The sequence below is a fragment of the Myotis daubentonii genome, chromosome 13 (genome assembly GCF_963259705.1).
Source record: "Myotis daubentonii chromosome 13, mMyoDau2.1, whole genome shotgun sequence".
NCBI classification, from domain to species: domain Eukaryota; kingdom Metazoa; phylum Chordata; class Mammalia; order Chiroptera; family Vespertilionidae; genus Myotis; species Myotis daubentonii.
Genome location: NC_081852.1, coordinates 6,860,626 through 6,883,569, shown reverse-complemented (window position 1 = coordinate 6,883,569; position 22,944 = coordinate 6,860,626). Strand labels below are relative to the sequence as shown.

Genomic DNA, 22,944 nt, shown 5'->3' with positions numbered 1-22,944 from the left:
ACACTTTCCTGGTGCTCTCAAATCCACTCAGCAAATCAGCAAATAAATACAGTGAACGTCTGAAAACCGATGAGGTCCCCTCTCGAGCGAGCTGGTGCATTGAAGACCCCCGCTATCATTCTCTGGCTCAGTCACAGGCTTGACTACAAACCTACTGTCTAGCAGGTGCTGTCAGGGTGCAGCAATGGACAAGCAGACCAGGCCTGCCCTCCTGGAGCACGTGCCTCGGGGCAAACGGACCCCAAACACAGCCTGTCTAGGTTATGCCAACTGGGCACGCAGGCTATGCAGAAGAAGAAGGGATGCGGTAGGATGCGGCTCTTTAGAAAGAGGGAAGGCAGGCAAGAACGATAATAACCTGGTGTCTTTACGTAAGCCTGGCATTGCCCCTCCTCGGCACTGCCAGCCTCCCTTCTGAATTCCCATGAAGACATAAATGCCTGGAATGTTTCTTCTTTAAGCCACAAGAAGAGTTTATAGACTTCCTTCTTCTGCTGCCATGTGCACATTAAAGCCCTGAATCTGGTGGGTTCTTTATTCAAATGAGGTATACCAAGTCTTCATCTCATAGTATTTCTCTGCCTGTCCTATTAGACAGTGATGTAAATTGAATGTTTATGCCCCCCCCCAATTCATATGTTGGAACCTAATCCCCAGTGTGATGCTATTAGGGTTACCGCCTTTGGGGGTCATTAAGTCATGAGGGTGGAGGCTCTAGTGGGATTAGGGTCCTTATACGGAGACCTCAGGTGCTCCCTCACCCTCCACCTTGTGAGGACACAGCGAAAGGTGGGCATCTATGAACCAGGAGGGCCCTCACCTCACACGCTCTGCCACACCTCGCTCTTGGACTCCCAGCCTCCAGAACTGCGAGACACAAATGTCTGTTGTTTATAACCCCCCCCCCCCCGGTTTATGGTGTTTTGTTACAGCAGCCTGAACAGACTAAGACAGACAGTGAGTTTCTGGGAGGGAGAAGCTAACCCCATTTTGTTCGGCCGCATCCCCGGTGCCTAGCACGGTGTCTGGCTCTTAGGCAGCACTCAGCATGAGCAGAGCAAAGACAGCCAGGGCTACTCCTTACCTCTCCTACCTCTTCCTAAAAACCCAGGCAACCCACTCCCCTGGTCCGCCAATCGCCATTCTGTTTTCTTTTTAAAAAATGTCTTTATTGGTGTTTTAGAGGGAGAGGCACACCTCCTACTGGGGTCAAGCCTGCAACCCAGGCATGTGCCCTGACCAGGAATGGAACTGCTGACCTCTTGGTTCATGAGTGGATGCTCAACCACTGAGCCACACCAGCTGGGCCCACCGCCTTTCTTTTTCAAGAGGCTCTTTCGCCTCCTACCCACGTGTGAGGCAGCGCCTCTGCAGCTCCCAGCACGTCCTCTCCCCCAAGGCACATGCTCACGTGACGGGCCCTTGCTAAGCACTTGTGACAGGGCAGGTTCTGCTTGGCAGCGAGGAGACCGGGGCAGGAGCCGGCGCTCTGTGGAGCTCGGAGCTCCCGGGAAGAAGCTGGGGAGCCACTGAGTGGCAGGTGCGGTGGCCCCAGAAGAGAGTCTTGGACGCGCTGCGTTCAGTTACTACTAAAATCGCCTTGGTTCTGTCTGTTTCGTCCTTCTCGATACACCACGAGAGTACATGGGGCTTTGTACCTTGGATTGCTTTGTACCTTGTGGGAAATGCTCGCAATGATTATTAAAATCCCCAGCCCCAGCAGATACCTAAGTGCTAAATTGGCACAATTCCCACGGCTGCTGCCTTTATCAATATAATAAAAAAAACTTGTATCTACCAAAAGCCCCAATTCTTGACTTTTAATATGAACGCAGACCTACCCATCACTATCACCACAACATTTACTGAGCGTCTGTCTGGCCTCGGTCATGCACTGGCACCAGCGAGGAGTGCCAGGCTCAGAGGCCTGCAGCCCAGTGGCGACGAGCAGGCTTTACAGTGTGCGCGTGGTCAGCCCCGGGCATCGCCCGGTGCCGCGGGCAGCTGGGAGCCTGACCTGGGAGGTAAGAGGGCATGGACCTGGGGAGAGACTGAGATGGCACGGCCAGCCCAGGGCACGGGTGTACCCAGTCACACGAGTTTAGCTAACGGAGCTGTGCAGGGCTGGGGGGGAGGGGGGTAGCAGTGCCCGGTGGGAAGCGCTGTGGGCGGGGGGTGGGGCTGAAGCGCAGGGGCAGCCAGTTTCACAGGCCTGAGAAAGCAGTCCCGGGGCCTGGAACGAGGATTAGCGGTTAGACGCCGCTGAAGACTCCACGTGGGGAGAGGTGTGGTCAGGTCTCAGTGCAGAACTATGACTGCTGCCACCAGCTTTGCGGGAGCAGCAGCAGGAAGGGCCTCGTCCAGCTGTGCAGCAGCCCAGACAGAGCAGGTGGGCCTGAGGGGACATCACCCCGATCTCCTTGCTCAGCTCCTGGCTTAGGGCCGAAAGGCAGGGATGCTCTCTCCCAGCGCCCTGCCCAGGAGGAGCCATGGCAGCCTGTGTGCCCCTGACCGTGTCTAGACTTGCACCCGAGGCCTGCCCTGGCGCCTCCTTTCCCACGCAGCCCCGCTGCCCAGGAAGGCTCCAGGGCTGCGACCAGTCCCAACTGGCTCTGCGAAGTGCAAGCAGCCGTGAGTCCCAGTGCGCACGGACAGCAGGCACCCTGAGCAGGCACTTGCTAAGCACTCAGCACACACTCACTCCCTTGATCATCACAACCTGCACAGTAGGTGCTATCATCACTCCCATTTACACAGGAGAATGGAGGAGCAGAGATTTAAGCCTAAATAAAGATGGCCAACACTTACAGAGCACGTATTCTGCGCCAGACATCATTCTAACCCTCCATCTGTATTAAACCAGTCCTCCCTGCACCCCGTGATGAGGGGCACGGAGTCTGCACCTGACCAGGGGGAAGCCGCACGTGGGGAGTAACTCATCCAGGTCAAACAGCAAGTCAGAGGAGTGGGGGATGCAGACCTGACGTTCTGGCTCCGAGGCCTGGCCTCTTCACCATCATGCTAGACACAGGGGCGGACCACAGACGATGCTTCAGTTCCTCAGTGAAGGTGCTGGCGGCCACACAGGTGTGCGTGCTGTCCAGTCAGAGTCCCTCCCTGGCCGCTGTGACCTGGCCTCTGCTGGGGGCCAGAGTCTCCAGACCCGAGGCTCTAGGCTTCCCTTCTCCAGAGTCACTGTGGAGGGACTGTCCCCCCTCAGGGAGTCAGAGACGCAGGTCGGGGTGAGATTACCTGGTACCCAAAGATGTGCTGCATCAGGCAGTCACACATGACATTGCTGGTCAGGACCAAGTGCAGAACTTTCACAGCTGCGTACATGGTGTGGTCATCTGTTGCTAAGGAAATGAGGCCCAGGAGGATGGCAGGCCCGCCAATGAAGTCCAGGCTGCTGGCAGCGGGGCTGGAGTGGAACACCCGTACCCCTGTGTGGGACAAAGGGGCAAGCCATCAACAGGCATAGCCTCTCTGCAGTGCAAAGTCCCCGCGGCATGCTGGGTAACTGAGCTGCCAGCACCATGCCACCTTCCATTCAGGACAGAGAGCCTGTGCACAGGGGACTGGCTGGGAGGAGGGGCCTGTGCACACGGAGAGGGCCTGTGCACAGGGAAATGGGGGAGGAGGGGCTATCCACAGGGAGAGGGGGGAGGAGGGGCCTGTGCACAGGGAGAGGGGGAGGGGCCTGTGCACAGGGAAATGGGGGAGGAGGGGCTATCCACAGGGAGAGGGGGGAGGAGGGGCCTGTGCACAGGGGGAGGGGGAGGGGCCTGTGCACAGGGAAATGGGGGAGGAGGGGCCTGTGCACAGGGAGATGGGGGAGGAGGGGCCTGTGCACAGGGGGAGGGGGAGGGGCCTGTGCACAGGGAAATGGGGGAGGAGGGGCCTGTGCACAGGGAGATGGGGGAGGAGGGGCCTGTGCACAGGGGGAGGGGGAGGGGCCTGTGCACAGGGAAATGGGGGAGGAGGGGCCTGTGCACAGGGGGAGGGGGAGGGGCCTGTGCACAGGGAAATGGGGGAGGAGGAGCCTGTGCACAGGGAGATGGGGGAGGAGGGGCCTGTGCACAGGGAGAGGGGGGAGGAGGGGCCTGTGCACAGGGAGGGGGGGAGGAGGAGGGGCCTGTGCACAGGGAGAGTGGGGAGGAGGGTCAGGGGCTTAGAAAGTCTTAAGTCACTGGGAGAATCTATGCTGAGTCCTTCAGATCACTGCCCTCCATCGCTGTCTGGAGTGCAGGAGGATCCAGATGCCTTTGGTGCCACCTGAGTCTGCTGGCTCCTCTGGCACCTCTGCCCCTACATCCTGCGGCCCTGGGTGCTTGCACCAACTCGTTACTTTGACAGTTGCTGGCACAAAGGCCCGCTGTGCCCAATACATGGGCTCCATTGTGCACAGATCCGGCCTGGAGAGCAGCTGTGTTTACTACCAATTAGATGCAGTGAGGTGAGCTGACCTACTCAGTGTGGAGGCCAGCTCCCTGGCAGGGTTAAGCCCCCAGCTCCTCCCCCCTGTGCTGGCACCGCCCTGGCTCCACCCGCTGTGTCCTCACTGCCGCTCAGGACTCCAGGCTGCACAGGCGCTGGCACATGCGCCAGCCCTTCTTCCCAAACAGCCCAGAGGCTGAGGCTGACGTACCCAGGTGGCCCACAGCCACGGCTCCGATGGTCCGAAGAGGGCCTGGGAGGTGGCCAGCACAGTTTCTCAGCAAGAACACGGGCATGGCGTTGTCACGGGATGAAATGTTCATCTAGAGAGAGTGGAAAGCGGGGAGCTCCTCACCCTCCCTTTCCAGGGAAGGAGGGGCCTTGTCACAAGCTGGGGGGTGGGGGGGGGGTGGGGGGGGTGGGGGGGGGTGGGGGGGCGGGCGCCGAGTCCGGCCCAGCGCTAGCACCTGGCTCTCGGGAAATGCACACGGGCCCATCCACGTCGTCCGGAGCCTGGAACCCAAGGCCCGGCTCTCCTGTCCTGCCTCCCAGCTGCGGCTTAATCGAGGGGGCAGCTTTGGTTGTACAGTTGTGCCACGCATGTCCCACCTGCTCGGTGAGGAGCCGACGGGGCGGGAAGGGCCTGGCACGCCTGCAGGCAGAGCGTGCTGCAGAGGCCTGTGTGGCTGTGTCCCGCCGGCTCTACATCTCTACAACCCGGCCTCACTGCCCGCAGAGCCTGGGAAGTGGGCCCCTGGTCTCCTCCGTCGGAAGGACGCTGCTGGTGAGGCACTTCCTCGTGCCCAACAGGGTCCACCCTGAGCCTGCTCACCAGCAAAGACAGGGCCTCTGCCTGTGACGGTGGGAGACTGAGCACATCAGCCAAGTCGTGAGCAGTGAGCACGGAACTCTGCACGCGGAAAATGGGTGCTCAGTGCCGCAAAGGGTTTAAATATTCTGTTTGTTCTTGCTCTGCCGTGAGGAATGAGAGCACCTACGTTCTCCTCTGAGCAATTACAGATCAAAGGTTTAGTCTTTTGGGAGTTCGTGGGTGGGGAGTCGACTATGTTAGCAAACGAAGTGGGAAGCCCTCCTCATGTCCCCTCTGCATATGTGCAAACACCCAGCAGCACTCACTCAGCATTAAAAGCTGAAGGCAGCCCTGAGATCATGATTCCGAAAGGGCAGCAAGTGACGTGAGCAGGCGTACCTCCTTGGCAATCAGGCGGCTGTCCACCTCATTGTACGTGCTTCTGATGTCCGCGACTCTGGTGGTGGACGAGCTGGCCACGTGGAGGCCCATGGATACCCTCTCCTCGGCCACCAGGGGCGTTGTGTCTGCACCAGGGTCTGCTCCTGAAGGAACACGTCTCCAGTCACTTGTAGTCTCATTGCACAGAGAAGAAAATTAGTCCTCAGAGCGTAAAGATCTACCGCTACTGACGAAGTAACCATCGAAAGAATGTTTGTTTCTTCTTACATTGTATGTTGGCATGTTGTCACATGTTGTTAGTTTGTATGCTTGCATGTTGTGTTCATGTGTGTCATATTTTACCCTTCCCTGAGCTTCTCTGACACATACAAAATCGTGGATAAATCTCACAATGTTAACCCTACTAGGATACAGAGGCCTTCCAGTTGTGAACTTGCTACGTTTGCAACAACTATCAAGGGTGCAACCCTGCTCCCCCAAACCAGAATGATAAGGCTAAGAAAGCGACTTATAAGGAAGAGACACAGGCTGGGCTGACAGTCCGAGGCGCTCCAGTGAGCGGCATGTCCCTGGGCAGCGCCCCGTGTGCCAGGACTCTGGGTCAAGGAGAGCCCCGTGTGCGACTGGAGAAGCAGGTCAGAATGGTCAGTGCAACTGGCTGGACACCTGACCAGTCGCAGTGCCGGCCAGCGCTTAGCCAGAGGACAGGACGGCGGAAGAAGGCGCGGGGCCTAGAGACAGCGGTGCTCCACAGCTCCCGGCCGCTTCGCCATCACAGGACATGTGGACCGAGAGGCGCTTAGCGCCCTTCCCAGCTGGGAGCTGACCCCTTAACTCGGCGGAGCGCGGAGAGCTATGCTCCCGCTTCAACAGCCGACAATCAATAACGAAAATGTGGATGTTTTGTCTGCCTGTTTAATAATTGAAAACAACAGTGTACTTTAGTTAAAAAGCTCCTTCATTAAAAGGAATGTATCTTATTCATCTCACTCTCTTCTCCTCTTTGCTGATGGTATGACCCACCACTCTCCTCCATCATGAGCTTTGGAGCGGAAATATGAAGGATGCTGTCATTTCCGTTCCTGTGACAGTTTCTGTTGCTTGTGAACATACAATGATCCAATTACACAGGTCTTCCCGACTGACGGCCAGTGCTGAGGTTACTCTTTATAAATATGCTATAAATAAGTGGATGTCTGGTTTTAAAATAAAATCAGCAAGATCATTATCAGTCAGAACACTCCACCTTGGGCAGGCACAGCTTGGAAGTTTCCGCAGTATCTCGGGCCGAGTTTGTTAATAACTTCCAGAGTTTCCATTGAGACGGCTTCTTCAAAGAGGTATGTGGGGCCCAGACGCCATGTTAACGTCGACCTTTGTTTCCAAACCCGAGGGGTAGCGATGTAGCCGTAAACATCCACAAACGATGATGGCTCCATCGAAAGGAAAGGTCCTGGCAAGGCCTGAATGTATAACATCTGTTAACAGGAAAAGGGTGGGAGGTGGTTAACTTCGGGATTAATCAAATAAATACCTGTGGACATAAAATGATGTACGTCATTCCTCTCTCAAGGTGGAAATTCATTTTACCTAAAAACTTTACAAAGATAACTCTCAAAGCTGAGAAACAGGGTAGCAAAACAGTTATGACATGTTGGTGGGAGTGGGCGACACTGCGCCTCAGGAAACAAACAGGAATACTGAGCGCCCTGAAGTGTCCTTTTGTGTGTTCCATTCGTCCGACTAAGAGCGCGCGTGCCCAGTATTGACACATTAGCTTAGGTACTGAAAACAATTACAGATACACAGAGTGGAAAGAAAGAAAATTATCCCTATCTTCAAAGGGTATGTCCATGTAGAAAACTCCAAGGAATCTACAATTTAAAAAACCTCCCCAAACTCCTAGAACTAACCAGTGAGCTCAGCAAGGTCTCAGGATGGATACGTGATCAACACACAAAAGTAACTGCATTCTAAGTGTAACAATGAACATGCAGAAGCTAAAATCAAGATCAATACCATTTACGACTGCTCAAAAGGAAATGAAGCACTTAATAAAACCCGTGCAAGATCTGCATACTGAAAAGTCCGACAGGACGGTACGTGAAGCAGAGAAGACCCATGTAAAGGAAGGGACAGACTGGAGAGAAAGACTCAACATAGTGAAGATGTAATTTCTCCCCAAAATGATAGATAGGTTGAACGCAACCCTTTCAAAACCTCAGAAGGCTTTTTGTAGACAGACAAGCCAATTCTAAAATTTATATAAAAAGACACTGGCTCTAGGCTTAAACAAATAGCTTAATAAGTAGATTAATTCTTCTATTTTGAAGTATTGGGTACCACTCCACCCAATATTAAGGTTTATTATATAGCCACACTAGAGGCCCGGTGCATGAAATTCATGCACGGGAGGGGTCCCTCAGCAGTTGGACATCACTCTCGCAATCCGGGACCCTCGCTCCTAACCACTCACCTGCCTGCTTGCTTGATCACCCCTAACCACCTCTGCCTGCTGGCCTGACCGCCCCTAACTGCCCTCTCCTGCCAGCCTGATCACCCCTCTGCCTCGACCCCTGCCACCATGGCTTTGTCTGGAAGGATGTCCAGAAGATGTCTAATTAGCATATTACCCTTTTATTAGTTTAGATAATTAAGACAGTATGGTATTGGTAGGGGGATAGCCATGTAAACAATGGAATAAAATAGAAGATCCAGAAATAAACCCATACGAATATGCCCAACTGCTTTTTAACAAAGGTTCCAAAGCATTTCAATGGTGCAACAGTGGCATCTTCAACAATCAGTGCTGAAAAACTGGACATTCATAGGTAGAGAAATAAACAGCAACCTAGACTTCATGCCTTACACAGAAATCAGCTCAAAATTTATCACAAACTAAAATATAAAGTTTTAAACTAGAAAACACTTTTTAAAAGCTTAGGAGAAAATACTCAGACAAAAAGGTCTTCAACTTGACACCAAAAGCAAGAACTATAAGAGAAAACTGATAAATTGTACTTTATTAAATAAGATATTGGCTCTGAAAAATCCATGTGAAAGGAGATAAAAATAAGCTATAAATCAGGAAAAAGTATTTGAAAATTAAATACTTGACAGAGTACTAGTATTTAAAATATATAGAAAAACCCTTAAAACTCAACAGTAAAATCACACAATGCAATTAGAAAATGAGCAAAAGACATGAACAGACACCACCGAAGAGTATATACAGACGGCAAAGAAGCACATGAGAAGACATTCAATGTCATTAGCCATCAAGTAAATGCAAATTAAAAACATACCAGGAAGAATTAACATTGTTAAGATGTCCATACTACCCTAATCAACCTATAGATTCAATGTAATTTCTACCAAAATACCAATGAAATACTTCACAGAACGATAACAAATAATTCAAAAATATATCTGGAACCACAAAAGACCCTGAACAATCACAGCCATCTTGAGAAAGAAGAACAAAGTTGAAGGGATATCAAACTATATTACAAGGCTACATTAATCAAAACAGCATGGCACTGGCCTAAAAACAGACATAGAGATGAATGGAACAGAATAGAGATCCCAGAAAAAACCCACATATATGGTCAATTAATATTTGATAAAGGAGGCAAGAACATACAATGGGATAAAGACAGTCTATTCAATAAGGGGTGTTGAGAAAATTGGACAGATAATGGCAAAAAATGAAACTAGATACCCTTCTTATATTATGTACAAGAAGTAGCTCAAAATAGAGTAAAGATTTAAATGTAAGATTTGATACCATAAAAATCCTAGGAAACAATATAGGCAGTAAAATCTTGGACATCTTTCTTAATAATATTTTTTTCTGATATTCCTCCTCAAGCAAGGGAAACAAAAGAAAAAATAAATAAATGGGATCACATCAAACTAAAAAGTTTTTGTATAGGAAAGGAAACCATCAACAAAACGAAGAGACAACCCACTGAATGGGAGAATATATTTGTCAATGCTACATCTGATAAATGGTTAATATCCAAAATTTATAAAGAACTCATACAACTCAACACCAAAAACAAACAATCCAATCAAAAAATGGGGAGAGGACTTGCATAAACACTTCTCTAAAGAGGACATACAGTTGGCCAATGGACATGAAAAGATGCTTAATGTCACTAACCATCACAGAAACACAAATTAAAACCACAATGAGCTATCACCTCACACCTGCCAGAATGGCTGTTATCAATAAACCAACAAAAAACAAATGTTGCTGAGGATGTGGAGAAAAGGAAACCCTTTGCATTATTTCTGGAAATGCAGATTGGTGCAGACACTATGGAAAACTATATGGAGGTGTCTCAAAAAATTGAAAATGGAACTGCCTTATGGCCCAGAAATTCTGCTTCTGGTTATATATCCAAAGAAACTAAAAACATTAATTTGAAAGAATATATGTCCATTGCAGCATTATTTACAATAGCCAAGCTATGGAAGCAACCCACTTGTCCATCAATAGAGGAGTGAATAAAAAAGCTGTGGTACATTTTCACAATGTAATACTTTGGCCATAAAAAAGAAGGAAATCTTACCATTGTGACAGCATGGATGAACCTAGAGGGCCTCATGCTAAGTGAACTAAGTCAGTCAGAGAAAGACAAATAACATTTGATTTCATTTATATATGGAATCTAAAGAACAATATACCTAAACAAACAAAACGGAAATAGACTCATAGATACAGAGAACAGACTGATGGTGTTCAGGGGGTTGGAGGGTTGGGGAACGGAGTGAAAATGTAAAGGGACTGAGAAGTACAAATTGGTAGTTACAGAACAGTCCTGGGATGTAAAGGGGGGAAACGTAAAGTATATGATTGCCTAACCACTGTGCTATACCCCTGAAACTAATCCATAATAATATTGAATGATGCCTGGCCAGTGTGGCTCAGTGGTTGAACATCACGCCACGCACCAAGAGGTCACCAATTCGATTCCTGGTCAAGGAAACATGCCTGGGCTGTGGGCTCAATCCCCAGGGAAGAGCATATAGGAGGCAGCCGATAGAGCTTCTCTCTTCATCACTGTTTCTATCTCTCTCTCCCTTTCCCATCGTCTCTCTCCAAAACAAATCAATAAAAATATGTTTTTAAAAAGGTTGAATATAATCTTTAATTGAAAAAAATTTTAATTGAAAAACACACCACTACACACTTATCAGGCTAATTACAAAATAGTGACAACACTGAATGCAGAGAACCTGAGTCATTCTTGCTGGTGGGGATGTGAGATGGGGACAGCCGCTCTGGGAAATAGTTTGGCAGTTTCTTATCGAAGTAAACCCGCAATTGCCACAGGACCCAGCAGCTGGACAGTTGGGTATTTACTTCAGAGAAATGAAGACTTAAGTTCACACAAAAAACTGTTCACAAATGTTCATTGCGACTTTATTTTTAACAGAGAAAACCTGGAAATAATCCAGATGGTCTTCCGTGGTTATGTATCCATTCCACTGAACACTATCCAGCAGTAAAAAGGAATGAACTATTGACACGTGCAACAACTTGGGTGAATTTCCCGAGCATCCTGTGAGTGGAAGATCTAACCCTAAACGATTATATTCTAGATACGCACACTCCTGGAGGTATTTGACTGGACATGGACAGCACCTAAAACAGTACATAACACATAGTAGGGGCTCCATAAATATGTAATGAGGAAGGAAGGGAAGGGAGGAAGGGAGGGAGGGAGAGAGAGAAAAAAGGGAAGGAGGGAGGTCTAGGATTGATAATGATTGGGAAAAAAGCTAATTTTCTGTTTTGGAGAACCTGTTCTTCTCATTCTCTCGCCGCATCTTTCTGATGACAGGTACATTTTATTTTTGTAAGATACTCTTACCAGAGGATGGCATCACATTTACCTGGAGGTGTCTATAGAATTTAGGTTGTTCTAACCGAATGAGTGTCAACCTGGGCTGTTTTGCCCCGCGCCAGCAGACAGGATATTTTGGTGGTCACAAGTGGGGACAGGCATGCTATGGCATCTCGGGGACCACAGACTGCTCAGTGTCCTAATATACATAGAATAGACCCCACAACAAAAATTTCCCAAATGGCAATACTGTTGACATTGAGAAACCCTATTAACCTAAGGCTCTCCATCCTGGCTGAGTATCCGCTCACCCGGGAGACTTTGGAAACACTGCCAAACTACCTCCCATGGAGGGTCTGCATGACTGACCCGGGACGCGGCCATCTGGGCTGTCCCTGTGCATGGGAAGTGCGGCCGGTGAAGACGCCCTTCGCTGCCTGGCTTCCCTGGGACCACTGGCGGCTGGAGCACGATGGTCAGGTTCCTCCGCTCCTGGCTCCTCGCCCTTAAGCCTCAGGACCGCGGTGACTAAATGCCTGTGATGAGGCACTTCCTCCAGATGTGTTCACCTCTGTGCCTTCCCTACACGGGGACTCGTCCTGTCCTGCCACTCCTGCTCTGAACCTGGCGGGACATGTCAGTGTCCTCACAGATCCGGCGCCTTGCTCACAGTGTGGCCGCAGGCCAGGCCAGGGCATGACTCACCGGGCGCCTCTTACAGAGTTGGCCTCTGGCCCTGCTCAGACCTCCCTGGGAACTCACACGGGATGTAAACAGTCTTGACTTTTCGCTCTAGAGCATGTTTTCTTATGCCTGTTCTTCCGGTCACAACAGTCACCACTACTCTCGATTCCACGCTTCACCTTCTGCGTTGGCTATGTGACCTTTATCACATTTTGTAAAGATGCCCTTTTATGCCCAAGTTCAGTCAGGTGTTTGGGACAGCGAGGGGCCCTCACTGGATGCCAACCCCGCTGCCAAGAGAAAGCACAGACCTGGACCAGGCCACACAGGGCAGTGCAGCCAGGAGACAGGGGTGGGGCGAGCGCAGCTGGGGACCATCTCACCTTGGCTGAGCCAATGGCCTGTCCGTCCAGGTAGGTGGAAACGGTGCAATTCCTTTTCATTTCCTTGGTGACAACCACAGCCAGGTGATGCCACTGCCCACAAGCCAGCAGCTGGCCACACCGGACCTGAAGCTGGCGTCCTGCAGAGGGCTCAGCGCTGTCCTCGGGTTCCATGACATCTGGAAGAGAGAACACGGATCTTCCGTGTGGCTGGAGCTGCAGCAACCCAGGAGGCGGGGCCTGGTGCCAGGGAGGCTGGCCGTGCCCCGCTTATAAAATAATGACAGCAGCAGCGCTCCCTGCTGAGGTCTTGCTTTGAGCCAGTGTTCTGAGGACTGCTCCAATCTCAGCTCATGTCATTTTCATGACAATCCTGTGAAGGAGGCACTATGATGATCCCCGTTTTACCATCTGAGGCCCTTGCCCAAGGTCACACAGCCAAGGTCCCAGCCCAGGAGTCAGACTCCAGGTCTTTCCCCCACAGGCCGCCTCCACAGTGACGCACATGTGCTGGCCACGTCCTCAGAGGGAGCAGGAAAGGCGGGTCCCGCTGTGTAAAGGACGCCAAGCCTCCCCTGCACCTTCCCACGTTTCCCTCGAAAGTGACACTTTCCGGGATCACAGGACAGGTGTCGCGGGGAGGCACCAAGCTTGGCCGTCTCAGGCCCCTTGGTGCCGTCACAGGCAGGTGAGCGTAGTGAGTCGGGATGTGATGATGGAGCTGGGACCTGCCGCCAGCACCGCTGGGCGAGGGCCGGGCTCCTGGGCTCCTGGGCTCTGCACCCAGAGCTGCTGACTTTGCCCCACTCCCCCCACGTGTGGGAGAGGCCAGCTGTGGTTCCAACACCCTACCCAGAGGCTGAAACTCTTTCTCTTCTGTGGACACAACCAAGGAGAGATCGTCCGGGCAGAGGCTGATGGAGAAGCAGACGAAGGGCTGCTCGGTCCGGGCCAGGTGGCGCACCACGGTCAGGAAGCGCAGCGGGTGGCCTTCGAGGGCAGAGCTGTGTCTGCTGACCAGGAACCAGCAGGAGAAGGTCAGGCCGGCGGGCGGAGGGAAGGGCCTGGCAGCACCTGTGGTCAGAACACAAGTGCCCTGAGGCTCTGTGCTGCTGCGGAAGCCTTCCAGTGTGGCTGCGGTGGTCCTACTGTGTGCCAGCACTGAGCCTCGACGCATGCTCATTTACATCAACCCCACCCAGAGGATGCTCTTGTCTGCTTACTCCTCCTCTCAGAAAAAGTCATAATCCCGCCGGACTTGAGCCTAGATCAGGGATGGGCAAACTTTTTGACTCAAGGGCCACAATGGGTTCTTAAACTGGACCAGAGGGCCGGAACAAAAGCATGGATGGAGTGTTTGTGTGAACTAATATAAATTCAAAGTAAACATCATTACATAAAAGGGTACGGTCTTTTTTTTTTTTTTTTTTTTTAGTTTTATTCATTTCAAATGGGCGGGATCTGGCCCGCGGGCCGTAGTTTGCCCACAGCTGGCCTAGATCCTCAAACACTCTTTCCAGTTCTGTCCACTATTATCCCATGCAGCCCTGTCAAGGGAGCAGAGGGCACAGCCCTGAGACCCGAACGCAAGGGAGCAGAGCACACAGCCCTGAAGCGCTGAGACCACCCCCCCTTTAGGTGCGGCCAGCTGTCCTGGGTGGGCAGTGTGCACCTGCAGGGACAGGCTGCCCTGAGAAGACCCTGCCCTCCCACCTCAGGGCGGGGTAGGCACTGCCAGTGGGGCCTGCTGCCCTCACTAAGGAGCAGAATCACTGGGTGCCCCCACATGCACCAGTTCCCGTAGAAACCCTGACTGTCCGGCCAGAGGGCCTGGCTCCCAGCGGGGACAGCGCTGTGCAGAGCCTGCCCAGGCCCAGGCCTCTCACGAGCCTGGGACCAGCTTGTTCCTGAGGCTCCCATTTATCTCCAGGGAGAGTCGGAAAGTGGGGTGAAGGAGGGGTGAGGTGTCCATTTCAGCCTCGTCAACCCAGGCTCAGCCGCCAGGCCCCTGACCCACAGAGCAGGGCTGGCTGGGCCTCTCTGTGCACAGTGTGGGTGGGGCCCAGGACCCACAGTGAGCAGGACACCTGTCGTAAGAGGCAGGACAGAGGGACGACTCACACGCACAGACCCGAGAGGGAGGCTTGGGCCCTGGACACGCGGGAGGAAATCTGCAGTCCAGGCTTCCTGGGGACGCACTCCCCGGGCAGAGGGAGGGGGCGGCCAGCCGAACCCTGCAGCACCTACCTGTCCCAATCCCTCCGGAGACCGAGTACTCAGTGCTGGCTCCCATCACCGTGGACAGGGTCGGGATAAACAAACACCTGGAAAGAGGACAGCACCCGGCTAGTGACCGGCCCTGGCTGTGACCACTCCTCTGTCTGTCTGCAGGGGCCTCACTTGCTCTTGGACCATGAGACTCCGGGGACAGAAAGTGGTTGACGTGGGTCCTATGGCCTAAGAGCGGAACCCAAACTGGAGGCTGGAAGAGAGAACATTCCAGAATATAGACACCCCAGAGGAGCCGCCCTGAGAAGCATGAGCGGATGGGGCGGGGCTGGGGGGTGGGGGCGGCGTGAGCAGCCATGGCTCCCTGCTGAGCGGTGGGAGCTGACAGAACTTTGTAATCAATGCTGTGCTACGTCTGAGGCACCAGGACAGTAATTAAGTGTATTTTATATGAAAGGCTGCCATACCCATAACCTTCCACGGACATGTCAAACTCCACGAAGGACGGAGCCAGGGCGGCCCGCTGAGGCTGCAGGTTGCGCGGGGAGGTCATGGAGATGAGGCTCAGAGCTGTCTGGAGGGCAGGCGTGGGGCTCTGGGCCGGTGGCCGTCGCCCGGGGGCCTGTGTGCCTGCGGGACACTGGCTGGCATCCTGGGCTCCTGCAGGGCCCTCAGCAGTCACCCCCGCCACCGCCTGTGGCCCTGGGCAGCAACAAGAGCAGAGCTGTGGCTTGGCTGGCAGCATTCCTGGCCCCTCCGACAGTAGCTCCCACAGTCAGCGCAGCCGGAGGAGGCTCTGCCGTTACCCTCGCTGGTCCCTGCCCCTGTGAGGGCAGCTCTCCTGGGCCGCCCACTGGGCTCCCTGCGGATTTTGATAGCACTGCACTGTGGTCACAGCCTACTGCCCCCAGAAACTTCTCCTGTCGTCCCCTCACACCCGCTTCTGTTGCCGTCCTGGCGTGCCCAGGGGCAGCCGCTGGCCGAGGCTTCGTCTTGGCTCTCCGACCTCCTTCCTGAGCAGCCTGCCTCCCTGAAAGCTCGAGTCTCCAGCTCTGGCCGCCAGCCCAGCCGACTCTTCATTCTTGCTTCCCAACTGGGACTCCTTGCCTTCATGTTAGGTGACCTTACACTTAGCGTGTCCGCAGGTTTCTTTTCTCCAAGCTAGCTCCCCGGACCAGCATCCTCCCAGGAGGCCTGACACCAGGATCCACCCAATGCTTTGCCTCCTGACCCCGGCCCTGAGCTGAGAGCTGCACAGCCGTCATGGGCACCACCGTCCAGAGGCAGCGCTTCCGCGATCTGGGCCCAAGGCTCAGGCTCCCGCTCACCCTCACTGTCCTGCCCGGGGCAAGGCCATCCTCCTTAGAGATCTGCCCTCCCTCCGGGACCACCTCTCCCTCTGCCTTTCCTCATTTGCTCCATTGAGCAGCAGGAAACTGTTTTAAATCTGCTTCCCATTTGCTGTGAATGAGGCCTTGTGAGGAATGCCCGTTCTCTTTGAATTCCCGTTACCCGGCCTCTCCTTCCCTCTGTCCTCACCTGGGTGTTCAGAGGCCCCGCCACGCACACAAGACGTCGCAGCTGCCGGAGGTGGGGGAGCTCCAAGGGCTAGAAACTGTCTGCATACGACACCAACACAAAAAAGTGAATGGAGGAGACGGTTTGCGGCAGCTTCCCCGGCTTCATCTAGCGCTTCCCTGCACACCCCCCAGCTTCCTCTCTCTGCCTGGAACCCCTCCTCCAGCCATGCTCCCAGCACCCAGAGAGCTGAGGAGTTTAGAAGCTTTAGGTGCATTGACATGACCAGTGACCAGCTAGGAGCCTTGACTGGACCTTGGGAGAAAAAGAATGTTGTGGAAAATAGCTGTCGGACCTTCTCTGTAAGTTTCTAGTGGGGTTTACTAGGCGCCTAAGCAGGCACAGCGGCACTGCCCGGCAGCTGGCACCTCCAGAGGCAGAGAGGCTGGCCTGGCCCTGAGCCCACGTCTGCGGCCGGAAGGGTGTCTGCCGTCCGCTCTGCACAGGCCCCGCGGGCGTGCACCCTGGACTCTGCCCCCAACACCGTGGGTGGGTGGCCCGGCCACAGGGACTTAGGAGCTTGGCGTCCCTCCCAGCCTTTCTCACCTCTACTTTTGTCTTAGTGTCTCCCCCGCCCGGTACCTCTTCCCTCCAGGACACGGTTTCAGGAGGGGCTGCCACAGGGCAGTCTCTGTCCTCCTGCTTGTCAGGAGTCCTGGCTGCTGCCCTCAGCCAGCTGAACTCACAGCCGCCCCCTCCCACCCGCACCCTGTGTGTTCTCACAGTGGGTCCTGTCTCCTGGCTGAGGAACTTCACACAGGCCTCAGGGCTCAGGGAGGCGGCCCTGACCTCTAATCTCCAGACTATGGCTCTCCCAGCTCCACTCCAGCTCTCCTTGCCATGCATCCCACCAAGCACCCCCACCAGGCACCCCCACCAAGAACCCCACCAAGCAGTCCACCAAACATCCCACCAGGCACCGCCACCAAGCACCCCCACCAAGCACCCCACCAGGCACCCCACCAAAAACCCCACCAGGCACCCCCACCAGGCACCCCCACCAAGCACCCCACCAGGCACCCCACCAAAAACCCCACCAGGCACCCCACAAGGCACCCCACCAAGCACCCCCACCAGGCACCCCCACCAAGAACCCCACCAAGCAGTCCACCAAACATCCCACCAGGCACCACCACCAAGCACCCCCACCAAGCACCCCCACCAGGCACCCCACCAAAAACCCCACCAGGCACCCCACCAGGCACCCCACCAAGCACCCCCACCAGGCACCCCCACCAAGAACCCCACCAAGCAGTCCACCAAGCATCCCACCAGGCACCGCCACCAAGCACCCCCACCAAGCACCCCACCAGGCACCCCACCAAAAACCCCACCAGGCACCCCCACCAGGCACCCCACCAAGCACCCCACCAGGCACCCCACCAAGCACCCCACCAAGCACCCCACCAGGCACCCCCACCAAGCACCCCACCAAGCACCCCACCAAGCACCCCCACCAAGCACCCCACCAGGCACCCCCACTGATGGTCCTGCAATGTCACAGGGCCCTTTGACTATTGTCCCCCCTCGCCGAGACCAGCAGCTCGGGGCCTCTGCTTTGCGGCCCCTCACTCTGTCCGCACAGCCTCCGGGCTCCGCGTGGCCTGGCAGTGGCAGTGCCGGGAGGGACGGAGGGGCACGGGGACCACGCTCCTGGCACCACGTCTGCCCACTGAGCGTGAGCGCGCTGACCGGGGCTCAGCGTCCCAGGTGCAGCACACGGTACCTTAGCACATCCGGTTCGATCGCCTGAGAAGCCAGCTTTTCAAAAATCCTGACGAGGCCGCCGTGCAGGGCGCCGCTCCCGGAGGCCAGGGCCTGGCGGCAGGCGGCCATGAGGGTCCTGAGCATCCCCGCCTCGCACGCGACCTGGCGGTTCTTCTCCGACTTCACCAGGCCCTGGATGTGACTGGCCACGGAGCACTGGATCTCCCGGGACAGCTGAGGGTAACCAAGCCCGCGGTGAGTCCTTGAGGCCAGTGTTTGCGGGACTTTAATAGGCTCCCACCCAGGCCAAGAACTGGTTGTGGGGCCAGGAGGCCGCACCCCTCACAGCCTGTGGCCACTGGACACCTGCCTGTCGCGGGCCCTCAGTGTGCCCTGCTCACCGCAGGGGCCTGGAGCCAGTCTGTGGGAGGGCGTGAGCCCTGCGCTCCGATGCCAACGAGGCGACCCTAAAACAGGCTGCGAACCAGCAGGCCAGCGCAACTGCCCAGGGACCAGGGACGGGTGCCCTCGGCCTGCGATGTTGAAGTACTTTCTGAATTCACTGACAAAACTCATAAGTCCGGAGATTTTACATGAAGTGCAGACATGTGGCCTCTCTCAGGAGACGGACAGCGTCTGGTCAGGCAGGTTTGCAGTCCCTGTCTGTCGAGAAGCAGCTGGGGCGGCAGTGGCTGCGCCCTCGGGTGGCCCCCCCACACGTCCCCACCCAGCTGGCTCCCTGGCTAACAGCCCTGCGTCTGAGGTGGCGCCCCGCCTGGGAAGTGGAATTCTCCTGGGAGTGAGGCCTCAGGAAGTACCCCTCCGCTTCACACAAGGGAACACCCACCCTCTGGCCTTGAACTTCCCATCGTCCAGAACTTGGATTTTGGTAACTACAGTCCTTTAATTTGGGGGGAGAGTTGGGGAGTCTTGGGTGGGTGGGAGTATTGTATAAAGCAAGATGCAAAAACACCACAAAGTATTAGTAAGAATTAGAAAGAAATGCTGCACCTCCCGCTCTCATCACCAGCCTGTACTCGCTGCTTCCGGGGGGCTTTCCGGGCCTTTCTTTTGTTTGTTTGGCTTCTTCCCCCCTTCCCCAAACCCAACACTCCCCCCCACCCGCCGACCCCCAAGCAGGAATACTTTAAATATGCAAAAAAGAAAAAGTTTTTAAAACCGAGAAATGCTGATCTTGCCTAATGATGCCACAAGTTTACTCCAAAATTGCTCAATGCCCCGTAATGGAGGAGGGAAGATCGATCGCCCTCATTATCACTGCAGCTCCATCAATACCAATATCGCCTTGTTTTGAATAAAATGTGCTGTTTTTTTCAATGTTGGTTCCAGTAAAATGGGGTTTTAGTGAAAATATGAGCAGTAGCAGGAAACTGCCTCCCCTACAAACGGATTGATTTTCCTGACGCAGATGCAGGACAGGGATGGTGGTCAATTAGGACTCGGTGGTGAGCGCGCGGGGTCACCAGGCTGGCCCGCAGGCTGGGTCCCCAGGCAAATCACCACGCAGCGCCCCGCGGGGCGGCTCACGACGGGCTTCTGCCTTCTCCACTTAACAGCTGAGCTTTCAAGTCGTCCTTGTCCAGTGTGGATGCTCATTTTTCTTTATTTCTCTCCTCTCGCTTTATCTTCTGGTCCGGAGCCCATGTGGTCCTGGTGGGGTGAGTCCGTCCAGGAAGGCATGGGCTGCTGACGCACATGTAGAAACCACCGGGCGACCAGCGTCTGCCTCCCCCAGACACTCACACAGAACTAGAAATTTATATCGAGCCACTCCAATGTGTCAGAGTCGCTTGTTCCAGTTTGGTTGACATATCCTTTATCTGATGATTTCAGAAGCGAGGTAGTGCAATTTCAGCGACCTCAGCTTTTAGGGTCAGGTAGGTACATGGGGAGCCAGGATACATAAAGCCCATGGGTTTGTTTTGCTTGACAAGCTATTTTAGTTTTTATCTTGCTTCCTTAGTCCTCGCTTGCTGTGCCTATGTGGCCTGCTAGGCACGGAGTTGGTGGCCTCGGCTCAGTGTGAGCAGCCCCGACCGAGATGAGTGGGGTGCCTGCTCCACGCCTGCTGCCTTTTTTTGTTGTTCTTACAAATTACAGACATATGATAACCAACACTTCCTGGTAGCAGAAGCTGAGCATCTTATATTTATAAAGTATTTGTCTCTTTCAACTTTACTCCCATCCCCTCCGTGGCCCCGCTGTGCTCCAGCCCTTTGCTGGCTGCACCAGGCCCTTCCGGCTGACGCCCAAGTGGGAAAGCTCTTCCCCAGCCCGTCCTCCGCTGAGCTCCTACTTGTTAGTCAAGGCACAATCCGCGCCCTCTCATCTAAGAAAGCTCCGCTGACTCTCCCACCTCAGTGATGAGAAGCACCGCACTGTGGCAGACGCACTGCACCTGCCGGTCCTCCCTCTCCCCGCCATCCCCACGCTGGGAGCTGCCTCGGAGTCCATAGCTCTTCACCCTCGTCTCCAGAGCACCTATTGCTGTGCCTCGATGCAACTGCTGCCTCATCAGTGTGAGCACAAGGCACAAGGTGTTCCAGGACATAGGGGTGCCCTACCCCAGGGGGCTGAGGGGGGCAGGAAGGGTGAGGTGCCAGTTAAGTGTGAAAGGGACAGCCGGGCAGCAGGCGGCCTGGTCTGTCTGGGAGATGGCACGCTCACTCATGCAGACACCAAGGGACGAGTGTGAGCATGGCCTTCCCAGGAAAGGCTGGGGTCCTGGGCAGTTGTGAGCCTGGCTCATTCACCCCAGCACCCAACGCCCCCCCCTTCCAACCCCTCCCTACCCCCCGCTCAGTGGTCAGCCTGAGATGGAGCATGAGAACCAGCAGGGAGACCAGTTTACACATCCACCAGGAGGGTGCCTGCCCAGCCTGGAACCTGAAACACCATGGAGATAGCTGGGCCAGGGAGCAGTGGAGCCCAGCAGGGGCTCCCAGAGACCTGGCACCACCCTCCAGCCGGACCCCTCCACCCGCGGCTGGGCCTCCTCCGCACCCAGGAAGCTTACTTGCTCTGTGCTTCTCTGTGGCTTTGGTACAAAGTAAACTGCTGACACAATTCTTTAAGAGACACTTTAAACAGGTTTGTTATTATTAACAGATTTCCATCCACGATTCCCTGGAGCAGGGCCCTGAGCAAGACGGTAGGGAGCACAGTTTCTTGCAGGGATGAGGGTCCATTCACAGGGGGCTGTGCTCCAGGCCTGGTGTTGCCCCAGCTGCCACACTCCCTCCTCCCCCTCCCAGGTCCTGGGCACACAGCACCACTCAGAAGCAGGTTTCGTGCTGATCTGACATTAACTGACAGGCTAGGGGCTTTCTCTAGGCCTGTTTCCTTAGCTCTAAACGAGCGTAATGAAAACAAACGCCTCGCTCACAGGAGGTTTTTTGTGGGAGTCGATAGAAACAGCATCTGTGAAAGCACTTTTGCTTACAGGATGCAAATGTTTTGAGGATTATTCACCCCCTTGGCTGCAGTCCTCTTTCCTCACCTGCCATCAGTAGGGCACTCCACCTAAGCAGCCAGCTCAGCGCAAGGAGCACGCGCCTGGCCTGGCCTCGGGTCCCATCGCCAGTGACACAGCTCACGTCACCGGTGCTTCCTACTGGCAGGCCATGCTTTCGCGCAGGAGCTCATTTAAAGCTCAGGCAAACGCCCTGTGCAGGCGCTACTATCGCCCATTCACAGATAAGGGAACGAGGCCCACACTGAATCTGGCTCGCTGGGGTTGCCTGGTGAGGGAGGGGCAGGAATTCCAACTGGGAGATCCGATCTGGAGGCCACTCCATCTGCAAGTGCTGCCTGCAGGCCCCATGCTGAAGCTCAGAGAGCGCCAGCCAGCTCCAGGCTGCAGGCCCCACGCACCTGGCGGGTGCTGTACACAGCAGCACCCATCTTCCTGCAGGGCAGGGGCGTGGCGGGAGCTGGATCCCGGCAAAGCCAAGTGAAACTGGATCGGTCACTGGGAACCCATCCTCCCGTGTTAGGCCAACCCCCAAAGCTTACAGGGACCTAGTGCTCATGGCTCTGCCCACAAGAAGGCTGCCTGAACCTAGCCACGCGCACAGTGCTGGCCGTGAAATACTCCTACATGGGTTTGGCGGTTCCCGCCATCCTGAGAGGCCAGGGCCCTCCACGCTGCCAGCAGGTCAGGCTCCCACAGGCCACTGGCTCCCGTGGCTTCTCTCCACCTCAAACCACACACCTGCTTGTGAAGGCCAGGGCTGAGCTGCTCAGCGTGCACAGCCTGCATCCTTTTCTGCTAGTGTCTGCTCCTACGGGGCCTAAAGCTTTCCCTGTAACCACTGTTCTTGTCTGTCTTTTATGGTTCTACCACCAGTCAACCAGCAAGCGTCTTCCCGCTCTCCTTCTCCCAGTCTTTCCTCTCTGGACCATTCCTCTCAGGGCCGGAGCGGCTTCTCAGGGCCTCACCATCCTGCTTTCTTGCCTCCGGACAGCACAGCTGCATGTGTTTGAGAGGCCAGGGGCACCATTCCCCCCTTTGGCTGGCACCAAACCTCCACAGGCACAGCTGGAAAAACAGTTCAGGGTCGCGCTGTCCTCACACCACGTGGATTATTACTGCCCTGGCACGGAAGCCCCTGGGCTCCCTCACACCCGCTCTTCTACGCTTCCTTACCAGACTGTGTGTCTGTGTGTCTGTGTTTCTGTCTGTCTGTGTGTCTGTGGTGTGTGGTGTGTCTGTGTGCCTGTGTGTCTGCGGGGTGTACTGTGTGTCTATGCATCTGTGTGCCCTGAAACATGGGTCAAGCGTGGTTATCGCTGCTGACGTTCACTCATTGCTGAAGCTGCGTGAGACCCTCCACAT

The 22,944-nt window shown here is 54.8% G+C and overlaps 1 protein-coding gene across 3 annotated transcripts in view; it reads right to left on the bottom strand.

Moving 5' to 3' along the window:
• WDFY4 (WDFY family member 4) overlaps positions 1–22,944 on the bottom strand; it is a 256,614-nt gene that overhangs the window by 140,754 nt on the left and 92,916 nt on the right. For all 3 annotated transcript variants that reach the window (XM_059662081.1, XM_059662080.1, XM_059662082.1), the window contains exons 14-23: positions 18,106–18,320; positions 16,341–16,420; positions 15,269–15,503; positions 14,820–14,896; positions 13,425–13,646; positions 12,573–12,751; positions 6,897–7,128; positions 5,648–5,793; positions 4,649–4,760; positions 3,253–3,443 (exon numbers count right to left, since the gene is read on the bottom strand). In XM_059662081.1, coding sequence (XP_059518064.1) covers positions 3,253–3,443; positions 4,649–4,760; positions 5,648–5,793; positions 6,897–7,128; positions 12,573–12,751; positions 13,425–13,646; positions 14,820–14,896; positions 15,269–15,503; positions 16,341–16,420; positions 18,106–18,320 — 1,689 coding nt within the window. The remainder of the gene's footprint in view (positions 1–3,252; positions 3,444–4,648; positions 4,761–5,647; positions 5,794–6,896; positions 7,129–12,572; positions 12,752–13,424; positions 13,647–14,819; positions 14,897–15,268; positions 15,504–16,340; positions 16,421–18,105; positions 18,321–22,944) is intronic.